This window comes from Grampus griseus (genome assembly GCF_964374135.1).
Source record: "Grampus griseus genome assembly, chromosome: 13".
Taxonomy (NCBI): Eukaryota; Metazoa; Chordata; class Mammalia; order Artiodactyla; family Delphinidae; genus Grampus; species Grampus griseus.
The window spans coordinates 31,455,427-31,475,910 of NC_139007.1; the positions used below are offsets into that span (position 1 = coordinate 31,455,427).

A 20,484-nucleotide genomic window follows, 5' to 3' on the forward strand; every position below is an offset into this window, starting at 1 on the left:
ACCAATTTACATTCGCACCAATAGTGCAAGAGGGTTCCCTTCTCTCCACATTCTCACCAACACTTGTTATTCCTTGTCTTTTTGATGATAGCCGTTCTGACAGGTGTGAGGTGATATTTCATTGTGGGTTTTTTTTTTTTTTTTTTTTTTTTTTTGCGGTACGCGGGCCTCTCACTGTTGTGGCCTCTTCCGTTGCGGAGCACAGGCTCCGGATGCGCAGGCTCAGCGGCCATGGCTCACGGGCCCAGCCGCTCCGCGGCATGTGGGATCTTCCCGGACCGGGGCACGAACCCGTGTCCCCTGCATCGGCAGGCGGACTCTCAACCACTGCGCCACCAGGGAAGCCCTTCATTGTGGTTGTGATTTGAGTTTCCATGATGATTAATGATGTGGAGCATCTTTTCGTGTACCTGTTGGCCGTCTGTATGTCTTCTTTGGAAAAATGTCTATTCAGGTCCTCTGCCCATTTTTAATCAGATTTTTTTTGTTATTGAGTTGTATGAGATCCTTATATATTTTGGATGTTAGCTCCTTATCAGATACGTGATTTGCAAATATTTTCTCCTCCTCAGTAGGTTGCCTTTTCATTATGTTGGTGGTTTCCTTGCTGTGCAGAATATAGTGTTTTTTTGAGTCATTGTGTTTTCAAATGCATTTGGTTATAATAAACTCAACCACACATGGTAAAATATGACAACTGCTTTTTTATTGTTAGTATTTTCATCTGTAAGTAAGTTTGACATTTAGCCAACAGTTGTTCTTGTCAAGATGCCGAGAAGTGAAAGACATCATAAAAATGGTTTCTTTCTCACAGAAAATAACACTGTGTCGATCATGTTTAAATTTCTCTGAAAAAATAACAAAGAACCAGTCCTCTGTTTTCCAAGGGAACAAATACTGGTGCTTCCCTCAAATGGTGGCTATTCCTCGTCCCACCGCTGCGTGGTGCTGCTTGCTTTTAAATTGTGTGTGTGTGTGTGTGTGTGTGTGTGTGTGTGTGTGTGTGTGTGTGTGTGTGTGTGTGTGTGTGTGTGTGTGTGTGTGTGTCTTTGCTTTTTACATTTAAGAAGCCTGATGTTAAAAGCATACCATACATTCTCATTTGGAAACATCAAGTGCTGGGATTCTATTTACTGAATCCGGGCGCTCTATCTGACTATGGAGATTCAACTTTGCCAAATGATGAATAGTTATCTTAAGTCTGAAATAGCATGTATTTCCTGCTCAACAAATGCCCAGCATGATGGTAGCAGAGCTCAAACTAACCATATTGCGAATTCGTCTGATTTCACACAGACATAGATTTGTTGTAGAAACATGACAAAAAAAAGGCCTTTCAAAATCTGAAAGCATTTAACTTTGTTTCTTCCCAACTGAGACTCCTTATGTTTCACTATTTTCTGAAAGAATGATTAAACAAACAAATAAGACTGTTCTATATGGGTGATAATGTAGACTTGCTAGTTAGAGTTTGGTTAAAAAGAAAAAAAAAACCCACAAGCCTACCTGAACTGGCTTAGGCAAAAAGTGAGGGATTTAAGGGCTGCAGGAATAGGTGAAGGAATCAAAGGAAGAAAATACAACCTCCAAGATGGGTGCTGAGAATCAGTCCTCAGGGAACAGTGGAACTGCTGTCTCTATTGTTCTGAAGCCACATAGCCTCTTACCTGTTTTTCTCTCTGAACTTCTTCATTTACTACTCAGTGTGGGTTTTCCCATAACATTCAACTTGCTTGTGGCTTTCACTTGCTGTGTCACTAAGTCTGGCTCTGCTTCTATCTGACCTTTCAGCTCAACCCTCAACCTCCAATTTTTTTTAGTGTACCCGTGTCTGTGGTCAATTTCTTCGTGGAGAGAATCTGGCCAATCAGCAGATTGATAGGCCTATGTGACATGGCCATCCCTGGTCCAGGAGCCTTGGTGGCTGGGGGAGCAACGAGGCCACCTTTCTGTTACATAGTCATCATGAGACCCTTAAAAATGCTAATCAATTATGCAAAGTTCAACAAAATGTATTAAGCCATCAAACTGAAATGAAGAAAAAGACCTGAGTAGTATTAGAATACTTTTTAAAAAATATTTATTTATTTATTTTTGGCTGCATTGGGTCTTCGTTGCTGCGCACAGACTTTCTCTAGTTGCTGCGAGCGGGCGCTACTTTTCATTGTGGTGCGCGGGCTTGTCATCACGGTGGCTTCTCTTGTTGTGGAGCACAGGCTCTAGGCGAGTGGGCTTCAATAGTTGTGGTGCGTGGGCTCAGCAGTTGTGGCTCACAGGCTCTAGAGCGCAGGCTCAGTAGTTGTGGTGCACGGGCTTAGTTGCTCCGCAGCATGTGGGATCTTCCTGGACCAGGGCTCGAACCTGTGTCCCCTGCATTGGCAGATGGATTCCTAACCACTGTGCCAACCAGGGAAGTCCAGTATTAGAATACTCTTGATAATATAGTTCATCCCCTTATGCTGGAATAAGATCATTCCCAATATGCATAAATCCAGATTGTCTATTCAGAGTGCGGCATCGCTTAATGTAAAGAAATGTATTAGGGAAACTCTTTAATTTTTACCTCATGGGATTTTTTTTTTTTTTACATTTTATTTTAAAAAAATTTTATTTTATTTATTTATTTTTTAACATCTTTATTGGAGTATAATTGCTTTACAATGTTGTGTTAGTTTCTGCTCTGTAGCAAAGTGTATCAGCTATACCTACACATATATCCCCATATCTCCTCTCTCTTGTGTCTCCCTCCCACCCTCCCTATCCCACCTCTCTAAGTGGTCACAAAGCACCGAGCTGATCTCTTGCACTATGTGGCTGCTTCCCACTAGCTATCTATTTTACATTTGGTAGTGTATATATGTCCATGCTACTCTCTCACTTTGTCCCAGCTTACCCTTTCCTCTCCCCACGTCCTCAAGTCCATTCTCTACGTCTGCATCTTTATTCCTGTCCTGCCCCTAGGTTCGTCAGAACGATTTTTTTTTTTTTTAGACTCCATATATATGTGTTAGCGTATGGTATTTGTTTTTCTCTTTCTGACTTACTTCACTCCGTATGACAGACTCTAGGTCCATCCACCTCACTACAAATAACTAAATTTTGTTTCTTTTTATGGCTGTACCTCATGGGATCTTACCTTATTTAAATACAAAAAGAAAGGGAGGGAAGCATTTCTGCAAAGGCAGAAATAACCTAGAAAGGACTTCATGATAGGGAATATTCTTTGGCATCAGAAATTTTATTCCCTATCTTTGGGAAGACAGCATGGAGGGGGCATCTAATGATTGGAATGATTGGGTTATTTGCCTATTTGCCTTAGGAGTTTGAACTAAGGATTTGGGGACAGAGGGAGTATTCGTTTAAAGAAAGATACCCTACTTTAAAAGAATTTCCAAAGAAGGGCACCATGAGTATGGCTGGGTCCAGATGGTGAATCTGGCGCTGGCTTCTTCTCTACATCCCCCCTTCTCCAGGTTCTGCCCTGGTCCCACTGGCCCAGAAGTGGGGATGTGGGGAGGAACTGCGTCCTCAGCGTTGGGATGACAGAAAAGGTCAGGGACTATGGTTGCTAGTTCCTTCTTGACATTTTCTTTACCCTTGAATATTGATGGTAGAAAGAAAGGAAAATATATACAGTGTTATTAAAAATATAAGCCCATTGAGAGAAGCAGGGCTATGGCCTTTACTTTAGATACTTTCACTTCCGTGAGAGAAGAGGCATCATCCACTTCTAAGAAGAATTCTAAGAAATCGGTGATTCTAATTCTATCCTATCGCTAACAAACGTCATGAACTCAGGCAGGTCCCCTCCTCAACCTGGGCCTCAGTTTTCTTTCTTATTAAAAAAAATCAAGTCCCTTCCGGCTCTAATCATCCATGTTTTTATATGTCTTGTTATTCACATGGTGCTCTATTAAAGTGGCTGAACCCATCCCAAAGCAGATGAAAATCACGCATTACCAGCTCAAATCAGGATGGATAAATTCTGAGGAGAATATGCCAACTTTAGATTTATAGGAACCCATAAAGCAAACAAACAGCATCCGTCTCTCAAATAGGTTGTGCTTTGGTCAAGCATTTGTTTTGAAAAGGGGGAAAGAGAATCCAGGCAATCACTTGCTATTCAATGGAGCCAAACCATTTCATCACCCCCCTTCCCCCACATACACACGATCCCGATCAAATTTTTGCGCATCCAAAGCCTATATTTAGAGGCAGGAGAGCACAAAGACCCTGGAGCCAGGTTGCCTAATTTCAAAGCCAATCTCTGCTACTTGCTACTATATGACCTTGGGCAAATTACTTAACCTCTCTGAGCTACATTTTCCCATCTGTGAAATGGGGATAATAATGGTACTTTCCTCAAATGGTGGTTGTGAGGATGAATAAAAGCACCCAGGATAGTGCCAGGCACATAGCAAGTGCTCAAAAGCATTGCTTATGATTATTACCTATAAGTATGGGTAAAGATGGGGTTAAGAATCAGTGGCCTTTGATATGGTCTGAGAATGCTTTAAAATGAAGAAAAATAAATTACAGACAAACTTTCTTCAGCTTCCTGGAGGCATCTTTTTTTCCATGGTGGCATGCCCCCAAAGTTCGTTCTTGCCACCAAAACATCATCTGTGTCGTAAGTAGCCTCTCCTCTTCAGTAAGTTCCAAGAACCAAGGATGGAAGGACCTTTGTAGGCAACCCCAGTGATTGCCTATGCAGGTGGGCTGCTCAAGGTTTTATGCATCCCCCAGTTTAGCCTCTCGTTTCATAGATGATTGCCCACGCACATTGGAGAAAAGGATAGGAAGATGGCTGAAGCAGCCCCTGTTCAGGGCAGGGCAGGGCAGAGCATGGAGAAAGCTGTCTCAGAAACTCAGAGGCTGGGGGAAGAGAGAATACAGGAGAGAGCACCGTATAAGCAGGGTAGAAGGAAGAGGCAGAGAAACAAAGAAGTTATAAGAATTTTCCACAAATAGCTCCCACAACATGTTGCGGTGCAGGTTGTGAGCTGAGAAATGTCTTTGGAGCTGGCGTCTGTCATGTTCTCAGTATTCCCAGCAGCTCAGATGGACGGTGTCCTAGAGACCCAGAGAACTGCACAACTCATAAGGGCCTCACCAGGAAGATGCCCAAGAAGGCAGAAGATATGGGTTGAGATGGGTTAACGCGTTAACAGGGAAGGAGATGTGAAAAAAAAATGCAGCCGCCAACTGCTGACTCACTTATAGGTACTGTAATTTGTTTGGTGTTTTATTCAGTGTCTGATAAAGCTGGTTATCATTTTGTCCATATCACTTCGGAGTTATTCTCGGACATCTTTCTGTTAAAAATCCTGATGGAAGTGCTCTAATTAGTTTTTGAAGGAGAACTACCTGAATGTGGCTGGGTCTCTAATGATCAGCAGCTGGTGACTCTGCTGGGACCTGGAGAGAAGGGCTGCCCCTAATTGGATTTACCTGCGTGATTTCATTATCAGAACAGAAGTAAAGAGCTGTTATCCAATAGATATGTGAAATAAGGCCAGGTACACGTGCACAAGAGACACAGTCAAACCTAATAGCTTGTGCCATCAGTTGTATTTATAAAGTTATGATTTTAACATGTAAGGCTGGATAGAGTTTTAGTGATCACCTAGCATAAATCCTCATTTTTTATTTTTTATTGAGTTATAATTAACATACAATATTATATTAGTTTCAGGTGTACAACATAATGATTTGGTCATCACAATAAGACCAGTTACCATCTGTCACCATACAAAGTTGTTACAAATTTATTGACTATATTCCCTATGTGTACATTACATCCCTGTGACTTATTTTATAGCTGGAAGTTTGTACCTCTTAATTCCCTTCACCTGTTTCATCTGTCTCCCCACAGCCCTCTCCCTTCTGGCAACCACCAGTTTGTTCTCTGTATCTATGAGTCTGTTTCTGTTTTATTTGTTTGTGTGTTTGTTTTGTTTTTTAGATTCCACATATAAGTGATATCATACAGTATTTGTCTTTCTCTGGCTTATTTCACTTAGCACAATACCCTCCAGATCTATCCATGTTGGTGCAAATGGCAAGATTTTATTCTTTTTTATGGCTAAATAATATTCATATATTATAAAATATTCATATATATTTATATCTGTATAAAATCTTCTTTATCCATTCATCTGTCAATGGACACTTAAGTTGCTTCCACAGGGGTCCAGAGTAGTTCAATGCTTGCTCAACGACACTGAGTCCAGTAGGCTGTCTGTGTCCTACTCAGGGTCCCTTTCCACCTTAGCCCACTGCCTCTCCCGGATGCCATTTAATCTGTGTCTTTGCGGGGAAGGAGTTATCTCTCTTTGTTTTTACTGTGTAGGCTGCAAGACTTCATTTTAGTAAAACATAGTAATGAAAGTTACTGTTGGCTATTTCCTAAAAAACAGTTGTCTTAGAAAGAGGGTTTCAAAGATAATCTGCAGTTTGTAGAGTTCTTTATTATTATGTATGAGTCAGATGCCCACCTTGAACATCCCAAGAATCATTTCTGATGGAGAACAGAGGCCGTGGGTAAGGAAGCTGAAGCAAAAGTGATGACATTTCGTCAGAAAGGGAATACGTTGATGAACGAGCTGGTGCAAATATATGAGAAAACGCACACTTAAAAGCTAGAGAAGAGAAGGTGGGTTTGCTTGTCTAAAAATGGCCACATTAAGTGTATGAATAGGCCAAGTTACTTATACTTGTCGGAGAGAAAAGGTAGCTTATCCACCTACTTCCAGGGCAGCAGTGTCTCAGTGCTCTGTGACTCTTCAAGTTTGTTCAAGTTTCTAAAATAGGATTACCAAGGAGTCTGACAGCAGTGGGAATAATGAAGTGCCCAGAATAAGCAGTGAGGTGGCTTAGGTCGTGTTGTATGCAGTGTCATGGATAAGAGGTGATTTATCCCTTTCATCAGCCAGGCTCTTCACAGGCAAGGAAACATTCAAACTGTGGCCACATCCTAGATCATAAATGAAAGTCCAAAGCAACAAAAAGCACCCTTGACCAAATATAACTTAAAATTAGACTGCATTCGGGCTTCCCTGGTGGCGCAGTGGTTGAGAGTCCGCCTGCCGATGCAGGGGACACGGGTTCGTGCCCCGGTCCGGGAAGATCCACATGCCATGGAGCAGCTGGGCCCATGAGCCATGGCCGCTGAGCCTGCGTGTCAGGAGCCTGTGCTCCGCAACGGGAGAGGCCACAACAGTGAGAGGCCGCGTACCGCAACAACAACAGCAACAACAACAAAAAAGCCTCATAAATTAGGCTTTTATTATACCATCACAAAATTCCTAAGAGGCTTTATTTATTTTAATTACAGAAAAATAAAAAGATATTGCATGCCTGTCTTTACCAAGAAAATCTCTTAATAAGATCATTAAAACAACTTCCTAAATCCACTGTGCTTAGTTTTTTTAAATAAAATTAAGGGAAATGCTCTCATAGCCACCTCTGCCCTCTGCTGTAAATTGACCTTGCACATGCCTGTCTGGTATGTGAACCGTGAAAAATTGGGGGGAACTCTTTCAACCCTATCTCTTTACCCGCTGTGTTAGTTAACATCTCCAATGAATGATAACTCTGTACAAGGCACACTGCAACGCCACTAATTCATGAGAACACGTTTTAGAGATTCGTAGGTAGATGGAGGCGATGAGGATCCGTAAGGGTAAGTTGAGGACAGCAGGTCTATGTTGCACCCATTGTTTTTCATATGACAAAATAATAAGGGACATACTGCCACTGCCAATAAAACAATGTTCTAGGGATCTCTTTTCCTAGCTCAATGATTAGTTCTAAAGCCAGCTATTCGCTGTTGCCAATATTATAAAACTACTAAAAAGTTTAATAATTTCTTCCTAAAGCTTTTTTTTTTTGGTAAGATTTTTAATGGAGTAACAGAATGAATGCATGATTCAACTGCCAGGTCTTTCTCTCCGTTTTTCTTTTTTATACCTAAAAATTAGACTGCCAACTTGGTTTATCTAAAATCAAAGTCTTTTGACTGTTTAGAGATTGTGAGTTTAAATGACTGTTTCCTCATCCACTATAACTTAGAAAAACACAAAAACAAAACTGAGCAGATTCTTTTAGAACTTCCCTGAAATGAATTTAGGTGCTGTAGACACCAGAAGTCACCGCTCAAAGGACAATATGAACCAAGGTTAATCGTCACCAGAAATAAGAATCTTGAAATGGAACTAGAATAAACAACCGATGCTAACAGGATGCTTTTCACTCTGTGGTTGCCCACAGGGTGCTTTCTGGTGTTGGACTCCAGGTGTTTGAATTCTGATCTGCCATTTCCTACTGTATCACTCTGGGCAAGTTGTCCCATCTCGTTAAGTGTCGGAGCAAAATGGAATAATAAGAGCAACTTCCTTATAGGGCTGGGAGGACTAAATGGGATGAAGGCTCCGAAGCTTCTAACCCAGTACCTGGTTTACAGTTACCATTATGCTATTATTATCTAAGGTTGGTGATAGAAATTCATATGATGAAGTTAGCGGCTTATCTTGAAATTCTTATTACTCTAAATATCTGTATCATACTTACCTTGTAAGTCATATTTTATTTCTGTTTTCAGATGAAGAAGAGAGATAGGACAGATAATATGTAATTAATTAATTTTGTCATTGAGTTAAATCTTAAAATATTTTTTAAAGTGTTTCCACTTTTGGGACATAATGACATGATTTGGAATGTGAATCACAGTATCTGTTATGTCTTGTGACTTAACCTGTCAAGAAGCTCAACAACTGCATTTTTCCCTTCTTTTTTTTTTTTTTTTTTTTGCAGCATGCAGGCCTCTCACTGTTGTGGCCTCTCCCGTTGTGGAGCACAGGCTCCAGACGCGCAGGCTCAGCGGCCATGACTCACGGGCCCAGCCGGTCCACGGCATGTGGGGATCCTCCCGGACCGGGGCACGAACCCGTGTCCCCTGCATCGGCAGACGGACTCTCAACCACTGCGCCACCAGGGAAGCCCTTCCCTTCCTTTATTTTTAGCTTTGCAAGGTAAGTTGAACATTTTGCTTTTAAAATTTCATTTGAAAGAAAAATGTCAATACTATGCTTTTTGCAAAGATTTGGCCTCTCTCTTGTATGGTAAAATCTATTCAATTCAGCCAATTACTTTATGGCCAAACTATTTCTCCATACTGGCAAAATGAATGTTGAATCAGACATTTATACTGATAATAATAGCTAAGCTAAGTTACAACTGCTAATAGCTAAGAGTAGCTAAGTTACAAGGGCTTGGTTCAGGAAGAAGAAACCTAGCCAAAAGAGGAGGTAAAGAAATCCCTGCCAGAATGAAATGGGAGCTTATTCCAGTGGATTTTGCATTCATTTCATCACTGTTTTTGCGTTGCACACTTATAGAAATGGAAGTGGTTAATTCCTGGAAATACCACTCTGGGGAAGGGATGAAGATGGGCATCCCCTGCCTGGCTCCTCCCCAGTGCCTAGAACTCTCTGAGCAATGCCACTGGTAATTACTAGTAGTGCTTAACCACTCTCCAGCAAGTACCTCTCTTTCTCTTCTCTTTTTCTCCTCTCATTCTTCTATGTCCTTGATCAATAAATACCCACTCTCTAAATGGGAGGGTCCAGCTCCCGTCCTCAATAAGCTTCTTATTGAATTAGATGTGCCCTGCGTTGAGCTCCATAGACTCCTCCACGTGGCTGTCAATGTCCAGTCAAGATAGTCTGGGGCTCCTCAAATTAAACTACATTTTATGGGTCTTATAATTACCCACTGGGTAGTGCCTTTGTAGTATAAGAATATGCAGGAGGAAAACGTGTATTTGTCCTATGATTACATTTTCTAAGGGAAAACTAAAAATATGCCATTTTATTTTCTACTATATAAAACAATGTTTCCGATGGAAGTGGATTCAGCAATCCAAGAGGGTGTTTGTAAGTGCCAGCAGAGTTCCAGGTTGCTTGGCAATACACATGGAGACCAAAAAAACCACATATGGCTGTCATTCCGGGAGATGCTCAGTTCAGAGCAGCCCAGAATAAAGCTTGTGAATGAGGGGTGAAAAATGTGAGGGCGCCACTGTGTTTTATTCTTTAAACAAAAACAAAATAAACAAAAACCGAGCCATAAGTGTATTATTTTCCCTCAAAAGGGAAAACACCAATAATGGGGTTTAGGGTCGTGGTGCCAAGTTCTCTCAAGTTATATACTACACTGATGCAAAGCAGATGAAATTTCATCTGTGGCTTGCAAATGAAAGCTTTTTAATGGGGGAAAGGGAACCATTTCTGCCCCATAGTTGTGCTGAGGCCTCAGGTTCAATAGAAGTTCAAGTCTTCCTTTTCTCAGCATGCCGGAAGCAGGCATCTCGGTAAACACCATGCTTAGTGAATTCATGGGGAACATACTAAAGGGTTAATGAGAAGGGCTTCTGAAAGCCAAGAAATACAAAAAAATCCTCCAAATGAACAGTCTACTGTATAAGTTTATTTTTTTTAATACATCAATCTAATGTACATAGAACTAAATCTCACCAAATGGGGACTAGTCAATAAAGAGTACCTTTAGTAATACATCTCATCGTCTTTTCATTTGTAGATGATAATGAATTTGGCAACCATCCTGCCCCTTTTTATAAATCTAAGAGTGAGATCCCATGCATCCTTAACTCCTCTGTTTTCTGAGCAGGGGATTTTTAGACCACTGTTGTCCTAGTTACAGCTTTCATGCTGAAAGAATTGATAGCATTTGGAAGAGTTGGAAAGGTTAAGTTTTGTCATTCTCTTTCTGTGATTATATCTGTACTTTTAGTTATTTATTAGTTTCATGTCAATTTCAACTTCAATGAAATAGAATCCTATCTTCTTTCTCCAATGATTTTATATTGCTTATGGGAGGTAAAGGTGAGGAAAGAAGAACTGCATGATAAAGTTCATGTGAGTCCAAGCAGGCACCAGTGAGGAAAATGTGAAAGACCACCTCAGATCAGTGTTTGTGTCACCTGATTCTGAAATGTATGGCTTAAGAGTGTAAAGTGCCGTTAGCCATCAAGATGTGTGTCTCCATGTTCTGCAATATCCCAAATGGGAATACTGTAGTTTACTTCAGTTTCTTTATGGAATAAAAGATACCACTGCCAGGCAACTCTTGCTTGGTATGATAAATGTCCAAACGGAAAGGAAGAGTCCTCAAGGTGGCAGCACCTTCATAGCTTTCAAATCCTCCCCTGGTGAGGTTTTTAATTAGAAGTAAAGATACGGTAACTACATAATAACAATGGATCCAGAAATAAACATCTAAATGACACCACCAATCTGGAACTCTGCAAGAAGTATTAAATTATTAGTGATCTCTTCTAGTCTTGGATTAAATATACTTGTTTTGGCTTTCCTATGAAAATACTCCCTTCCAAAGAAATATTGCAAGTTTATAGACTTGAAAATAAAACAAAGCATAGAGTTTCAAGAACGAGACTGTGGCCTGAGACTTCCACGCTAACGTAACACTGTGTGTCGGCCTGTTTCTCATCACCGCCTGGCCTTTCCCGTCCTTCACACCAGCCATGCTGTTCTGCTGTGACCATTGCTCTGATTTCCATGTCCCTGTGCTTAAGAAAGAAGCTATTATGGGAGCTTTGAGCCAAAGCAATAACAGTAAAGAAATGATTTAAAACCAGGAGCAGGAAAAGAGAAGGAGTGACAGCTCTCCTGAAGGCTATGAAGGTGAGAAGATCTCCCCTGATAGAAACAGCTTATTATGTTCAGGCAAAACCGCATGCTGTTCAGTGAAAAGCTCTCTTTATTTTTGGCATTTGCAAATGAGCCCATGGAAAATATTTACTCACTGAAAACGTAGCTCAATCAAGTATCTTTTCTGTAAAAGAAGAATATGGAGGAAAGGTTAGCACGTCTCACAACCCCTAATATGGCTCCATCTTTCCAAGTTCATGAACCTAGGTTGCTACAACATCAAAGCCAACTAGGCAAGAAGGGAAATATTTAAAAGCTAGCTGTCTCTCCTATGTACCACTAAACTAACACATATGATTTTTTAAAAACTGGATTTACTGAATTAAATGAACTGACCTTGAGAGACCATAATTTCAATTTTGGGTCATCTCCGAGACAGTTAAGCCACTGTGTGGGTGACACTACTGTCTGTCATTTACTGTCTGTCTATCAATGTCTCAGTCACCCAGGCTCAGAATCTGAGCTTTACATACTGGCCATCCATTCAAACACCATCCACTGAAAAACCGTTATCCGTCAGACACTGTCCTAGGGCCTGATCTGCAGCACTTTATTTTCCTTTGAACCCTATCATAAATCAGTCCTTCCCTCATGTTCTCAGTTTTGTTTTTCCTGTCTAGTCACATGGACTCCAATCCCTTAATGAATCTATTACTGCAAAAGCCCTAAATTTTCAGGTTTGCATATGGTTAATCTTTGAGTTTATTCTGTACCACTGCCATTTCCTTGCATGATTCATTTTCACTGCCATAACCCCCTTGTCTACGAGATCAATTGAAAAGTTCCTTTTTCTGGGACTGAAACTTCTTATCATCTAACCCCTCCTCATGGTAATAAGGCTTTATTTCCCAAGGCTCTTCACTATGGTCTATACCCACCATGCTCTTTTGCCCACTGGCATTTCGCTCAGGTTGGTTTCCCTACCCTCTTGCCAAGCTCCAGACCTCCCCTAACACCCCTTTTCCTTTCATTGCAATCTCTCCTGTAACATTTATTATTTCTACTCCATATTCTACCTTGTCTTACTTTCTAGTTTTTAAACCTTTGTTGTTTTCCCAGAAAGATTATCTTCTTCTGAGAGGCAGATTCTGGATTTTTTATTCGTTTTGTCTCACTGTGTTCAGTGCATAGTAGGTGGTCAAGAAATGCTTAGCAAATGGAATGATTTCTCTATAACGATTGGAAATTATTAGATTAGATTTCTCTAATCTCAACTAGGGATGTTCATCATGGTCATTAAATCCCCAAGGGAACACCTTTTAGAAAGACTAGATGTCATTCTACTCAGGAAAGATTCAATTTAAGAATGTTCCTAATAGGTACTAGAAAATGTTGAATCCTTCATGTTGTAAAAGCCACCTTTAGAGGATTACATGATTGTTAATGTAACAGAAAAAGCTTATACTTGATTTTCATTTGTAACAGGAAGGTCAGGTTACTGCAACATCTTCTGTGTTGTTATGACATGTTAATACTGGACAGCCTGACCTCTTACTCTAGCTTAATAATTTTATTTTCTCTAATAACACGGTCTCTATAATGGTGAATTATGATATTTAGAAATGTTTTGAAGACTACCTGGTATAAAGTGGGTAATTCTGACCGCCAAGGACACTTCTCTGCACTAACGTAAAAGATCGCAAGACAGTTGCCCTTTGCCATCATCCCAGCTGACTTTGGAGAGCATAGTGACACAGCAAACAAGCTTTCCTTCATGGGACTTGTTAAATGTGTATCTTGCCTATATCTGAGTGTCTCCATTACTGATATTGACTCAGCCTCCTGGGACTCGGGAGAAAGGGGAGAGAGAAGATGATTCGGTTAGTATTTCCAGCTTCACATACAAGTGGTTGCTTTAGAGACATATTTATTTCTGAAGTCGTCTCCTGAAGAAAAAATAGATAGCATAATTAGATATCTTAGGAAAAACATAGGATATTTAGGAACTAACCTTTTTAAGGGTGTTTGTTCTGTTACCACTTGGGACTATTATATATTTCATACTTGGTATGACTACCTTTAATTATAGGCAGCCTTCAAATTTACAAAGATTACCTTCCACAGATAAGGAAGGTAACATAGACTGAACACCTGGTACTGCACTGGGATTTACAAAAATGGTCCACAGTGAAAGGTAGGAAAAGCTACGAGCAGAAAAGGCTGAAACTGCCCCAATTCAGTTTTTCTGCCATCTTGACTAAATGGTCTGTTTTGCATAACTAGCATATTCTGTGTTTTCTCAGCGTTAGCAACCAGGAAAATCTTTGCAACCTGCATTTTCTAGCATTCGTGAGAATTATTCCCTGTTCGGTGAGCTTTAATGACATGCTTGTGCTGTAGGCTTCAAAGGGTGCACAAGATGGGAGGGGCCTTCCTCCCACGCCTGTACCCTCTTCTTGAGGGCGATGGCAGGAGGGGGCTCACCTCTCTCCCTGAGCACTGCCCATGCCAAACTAGAGCAATAGAGGTAGATATTTGACACAGCCGAGAAAAGGGACCGTATAATAATAACGTCCTGGCATTATGCTGAAAGAAGTGGTCATATTATAAGAAATACGGGTGTGTCTACCTATAAATAGTTTACTACAGAGTACCTGAAGAACCTGCCCTCAGCCTTCCCAGCTCTTTGAGAAGGAGGTGGAAGTCAAGACGGTGTAATGTAATTGAAATCCAATACCCTGGGGTGGAGAGATGAAAAGCGTGTCTGGTATTTTCGCTATGAACATCTTTGCTGCAAGCTTTTTTCCTGCAAAACTAATTGGCCATAAGACAGTTTTGCTCTAAAAGATAAAATAATGAAGGACTTCCTGGTGGCGCAGCGATTAAGAATCGCCTGCCAGTGCAGGGGACATGGGTTTGAGCCCGGGTCCGGGAAGATCCCACATGCCGCAGAGCAACTAAGCCCATGCGCCACAACTACTGAGCCTGCACTCTAAAGCCCGTGAGCCACAACTACTGAGCCCGCGTGCCTAGAGACTGTGCTCCGCAACAAGAGACGCCACTACAATGAGAAGCCCACGCACCACAAGAAGAGTAGCCCCTGCTCGCCACAACTAGAGAAAACCCAGGCATGGCAATGAAGACCCAATGCAGCCAAATAAATAAATTTTTTAAAAAATATAAAATAATGAAAATAAAATAGAAGAGAGACATTAAAAGAGATGTAACAAAACATGAAAAATTAATAATGAAAATTTCAAAAGATTTTATTGTGAAAAATGAAAATACAAAAAATATTTGAATACACTTAACATATATGTAGATTCATGGTTATAGTTGTATTCAAGTATATCTTAGGAAAGCAATGATACTTCCCTTCTCAAAGTTGATCATTAAGGATTCAGGATCTAATGATAGATGTAAGTTCTTTACGATATTAAAAAACCTGCTTTAAGTCTCTTTAGATTTCCCTGAAGTAAACTGAGCAGAGGAGGGATGCTGGTATTTTTTATCTATATGTCATGTGTATAATTGGTAGTACATATCTGGACTACATTTAAATGCTCCATCACATGCCCAGTCTCTATATTTCACCAAATCGTCTAAGCCACATTCTGTGCCAAATACCAAAATTCTGTCTACACGATGGTCTCCACTATCAAATAGCAAAAAAATGTTCACCATTTTCAAGAAACTTGTACTTATCAGGAATCAGTAACCATTGCTTTTTGGGATTATAGGAGGAGCTTCATCTTCTTTTGCCCCCAACTTCTACTATTGTGTGATAAATTGGGTAAAGGTGGCATTGGAGGACAAGCTGCTGTGTCGAAATCAGCCAAAGAATCAGTGATTAATGCTCTTGAAGACTGTTGTCGATTACTAGCTGCCTCTTTTATAGTTTTTATAGTTCTGTAAACTTTTGCTTTTAATGGGTGAGAGGGATTTGCTCACTGAAGGATTTGCAAACTGATATGTTATTTTCTTCTAGTCTAATGTAGTATGCAGGCTGGCTTTACACTATTATTTCACAACTCCAGTAAGTTTTCTTATCACTGTGTTTTTATTAAGTTGATATAAGTAGTTGTTATCCACTATTTGAAGACTGTCATGTCTCCTCGTCACTGTCTTGACCATTATGAGGCCTAAAATGTATACACTATAAAAAATGGGAGTACTGTATTTATGGAGACATGAAACCAAACTGTCAATCAGTTGCAACCCGACTGTCAAACCAAACTGTCAAACCAGTTATCTTCTCTGTTACAGCAAAATTGCCTTATGGCCAATTGGTTGTGTGGTGAAACTGCTTATGGCAAAGATTCTCACCGTAAGGATACCTAGAACCAGTGAACAGGTGGTCTGGACTATCAGGGGAGTTGAACAAGAGGGAAGGAGACAGAGAAGGAGAAAATCCTTGACACGGAGCTGAGATGGCATCACTTTGGAGTGATGGGCAATTTAAGAGGAAAAATACAAAGTTGTTTTGCTCCACCCTCCAACTAGATGTAATCTTGTTTATCTAATAGTATCATCTCCTGTCTGACAATGTATTCTCCATCCCTTCCAAACATTAGGGTATCAAAAATACACACACAGAAAGAGAAACAGAACTCATAAAGTGGCCGGTCACTGGAAGACACAATCTATGAATGAAACGCATGCATTTTCCACAGATGCACCTGGGTGGTATTTCACTCACAGCACTACCTCTTCTTTCCTTTCCTGATGTCATCGCTCAGAACCTACTCCTCTTCATGACCCCTTTCAGGAGCTCTATACTCTACCTTGCACACTTCCATTATGGCAGTAGTTGTACGCTGAGGGGTCCCAGAGAAGCCGTGTGTGGAGGAGAGTCTACCCATTCTCTCCTAATCGTTTCTACCTTGCTGTTCCTCTGTACCCTCAAAGTCTACAGGTTTTGCAAAGTCTTTAAGATGTATAAAAGTCATGTATTCTTTCTTCTAAAAAAGTTTATTTCAGGAAATGTATGTTTAAAACTCTCTTACCTGCTCTGTAGACTGCTTGGGGAGATGGGCAAATAAAAAAGTGGAAAACATACTGGAAAAACTCAACAGACAAGGGCAATACCAGCAACAGCTTAGTTCTGCAGAAGCTGCTAGTTGTGAAGTTTTTCGTGGCTCTCTCTCTATGGGGGCCTGAATTGCTTTCTGATGTCTGTCTGAATTAACCCCTGGTTATTGAAAGTCAAGACCCATTTGCATGAGTCAAGAAAGAAGTTGTTCTCCTGAACTTGTGGTGGCCTTCAACCACGCAGGAGCAGCCCAGAGTTTCTGGTGAGGTGAGAACACTGATTTTCCTGCTGCTTGTACCACTCACCGTTTCACACTCCAGAAAACCTGACAGAAAACATGTTGGTGCTCAGGATCAAGTGACTGAATTAAGGTTTCCATGACTCCCTACCTACTTTTGATGCCATTTTCTATCACTGGTGTAAGTGGAGAAAAAACTACGTGGAGAGAAAGCTGTGTGACAAAGAGGGTGTTCTAGTTTGACTCATATGATGTGAAAAATGACCAAGGATTGCATTTAACTCTGCTCTATAAATCCCATATTAATTTTCAAATGTGTCTTCTACCCGAATGACAGTACTTGAAAAATAAACTTTGCCCTCTAAACCATTTTGGAAGCTATTTCCTTTTGATATTAAATGTTGGAAGACAGAATAGACTAGTAGATGACACCCACTTACCTCTGGGCTGGTACCCACTTAGCTCTGTGCGACCATGAGCAAGCTATTTAACCACCTTATGCCTCTGTTTTACCATCCATAATATGAAGGTAATAATAAATTCTACTTTATAAAATTAGTGTGAGGGTTAAATTAGTTAATCCATAGCAATCCAATAAGAACAGTGCTTAGGACATGTAAACATTCAAAAACTATTAATTTATTTAGAGGAAATCTGAGACCCATTGGGGTAGAGGTGGCAACATGATTTTTGGATCTTCCCAGATACCATGTAAAAAAGAAATAGACAACTAGATAGCAAGATAAAAAACCCATGAACAGCCCAAAAAGGTGACAAAGTATCCCCATTAACTCCAGAATACAAGGAGATGGGAACAGATTACCAATAGCCACAAGACCTAGATGTTTTCGGCTTCCATGTGGGGGGAAGCAGAGGGAAAGAGCAGACGTCTCTCAGACCTGAGAATAGGGGAGTCCCCACACGGTCAACAGACATTCGCTAAAAGGGCAGAATGCCCATTTGAGAAACTCAGAGAGACTATGCCCAATCCAATAGGAGTGCAAACAGCCTATGGATAAGGACTGGAGGGACCGGAACGGACCAGCCCCATGAGCTCTCAACATGGACTATTCATGACTCCATTCATAATAGAAGAGAAACAATAAGATATGAATAAAAATTGAGGACTGAGACAATAGAGATGAAGGAAAGAGAAGGTCCAGATAAAAATGGGGCAGGAAAAAGAGCTAGAAAATCTCAACAAAAAGAAAAAAAATCTGCCAATTTTTTTTAACACTACACAAGAACATGAAGAGAATCTGTGCAGTTATTAACTCTGTCTTGAAGCTTACTTCTTTTTAAACATTCAGGAAAACTAAATTTACATTAAAATGAGCAATAGTAAGTTAAATACTATATACACATTTAGAAGCAAAAAATTATACTATTTCAAAAAATCTTTTAAAACTTGAGAATATAATACAAGAGATAAGTGAACAATGTAAGTCAGAATGGGAAAAATTTAGACATGAAGTGACAGAACTCAAAAAATGATTAGAAATAAAAGATAATTTTTTTCTTTAAAAATTTTTTTGGATTTTTTAAATTGAAGTATAGTTGTGTATAATATATGTTCAAGTGTACAGCATAGTGATTCACATTTTTAAAGGTTATACTCCATTTATAGTTATTATAAAATATTGGCTATATTCTCTGTGTTGTACAATATGTCCTTGTAGCTTATTTATTTTATACATAATAGTTTGTACCCTTAATTCTCTACCCCTATATTGCCACTCCCCACCTTTCCTCTCCTCGCTGGTAACCACTAGTTTGTTATCTCTATCTGTGAGTCTGTTTCTTTTTTGTTGTATTCACTAGTTTGTTTTATTTTTTAGATTCCACATATGTGATATAATCCAGTATTTGTCCTTCTCTGTTTGACTATTTTACTTAGCATAATACCCTCCCTGTACATCCATATTGTTGCAAAATTCATTCTTCTTTATGTCTGAGTAGTATTCCACTGTGGGTGTGTATACATATATATACATACACACACATCTTCTTTATTCATTCTCTGTTGATGGACAGTTGGGTGAAAAGCTAAAAGCTTTTCCTCTAAAATTAAGAACAAGACAAGCATGCCCACTCTTGCCACTTCTATTTAACATAGTATTGGAAGTCCTAGCCACAACAATCAGACGTAAAAAATACATAAAAGCTGTCCAAATTGGAACGGAGGAAGTAAAACTGTCACTATTTGCAGGTGACATGATACTATATATAGAAAACCCTAAAAAACACTCCACAGACACAAAAAAACTATTAGAATCAACAAATGAATTCAGTAAAGTTGTAGGATACAAAGTTAATATACAGAAATCTGTTCCTTTTCTATACACTAATAATGAACTATCAGAAAGAGAAGTCAAGGAAACAATCCCATTTACAACTGCATCAAAAAGAATAAAGTACCTTGGAATACACTTAACCAAGTAGGTGAAAGACCTATACTCTGAAAACTGTAAGACATTGATAAAGGAAATTCAAGACTGCCAATAAATGGAAAGATATCCCTTGTTCATGGATTGGAAGAATTAATATTGTTAATTTGTCTATACTACCAAAACCAATCTACATATTTAATACAATCCCTATCAAAATACACTTGACATTTTTCACTGAATTATAACAAATAAAGCTAAAATTTACATGGGACCATAAAAGACCCTGAACAGCCAAGGCAATCTATAGAAAAAAGAACAAAGCTGGAGGTATCATGCTCCCTGACTTCAGACTACACTGAAAAGCTACAGTAATTAAAACAATATAGTACTGGCACAAAAACAGACACATAATCAGATCAGCTTCTCTTAAATCCATTGTTCACAAAGCTGTACTACTCGAGCCTCTATTCTGTTTCCTGATGGTCACTAGCTTGAGCTTGAACCCAAACTAGCATTTCTCCTTAAGGATTCTACCTCTCTTCCTCCACTCTGACAATAATAGCAAACACCTCTCAAACTTTTCTAGATAAGTTTTCTAGGCTCCACACTATAATAACTCAGAATTAAACTCCCTGGGCTCTTTGGGGGCTGCTCACAGTATCTAAGTCTTTGAATCTTGTGAGACTTGGCCATGAATAATCTAACGGATCCTTTCACTCAGTAGTTGCCCAACTCACCACTGCTGCAGCGTCAAATCCAATGCGATCACAGAGATCCACCCGGCAGGCCCGGAGGAAGCTGGCCAGCGCTTCATTTTCCAGCTGGATGATTTGGTTCCTCACGCATCACATCCCTCCTGCCGGGCAATTTGCACAGCACCATGGAGTTCCGGTTATTTTTTTTAAAGCCTTTTGGATATCCTCAGGAGCTGCTGTGGAAGTTTCAGCTGCACAGGAGATGAGTCTGAAACGTCAGAAATAAAAAATACAGGATGAATGACTAGAAAAATACAAACTCTAGTTCTTGACCTGGTAATAGTGTAGAGGGAATCGTGAAAGTGTTAAGCGGGGGCACTGATCCTAATATAAAAGGAAAGCTTTCTTCTTTATTTCCCATGGCCTTGAAGCTGTAGTT

General features: G+C 40.0%; 1 protein-coding gene across 1 annotated transcript in view; it reads right to left on the reverse strand.

The window, feature by feature from the left end:
- Positions 1–20,164, reverse strand: part of LOC309831475 (free fatty acid receptor 4-like) — a gene marked incomplete at both ends in the record, with an annotated part of 29,019 nt that extends 8,855 nt beyond the window's left edge. The window contains 2 exons of the mRNA XM_082668698.1: positions 15,285–15,345; positions 20,088–20,164. Of these exons, the coding sequence (XP_082524824.1) occupies positions 15,285–15,345; positions 20,088–20,164 (138 nt within the window). The remainder of the gene's footprint in view (positions 1–15,284; positions 15,346–20,087) is intronic.
- Between the last annotated feature and the right edge of the window lie 320 nt (positions 20,165–20,484).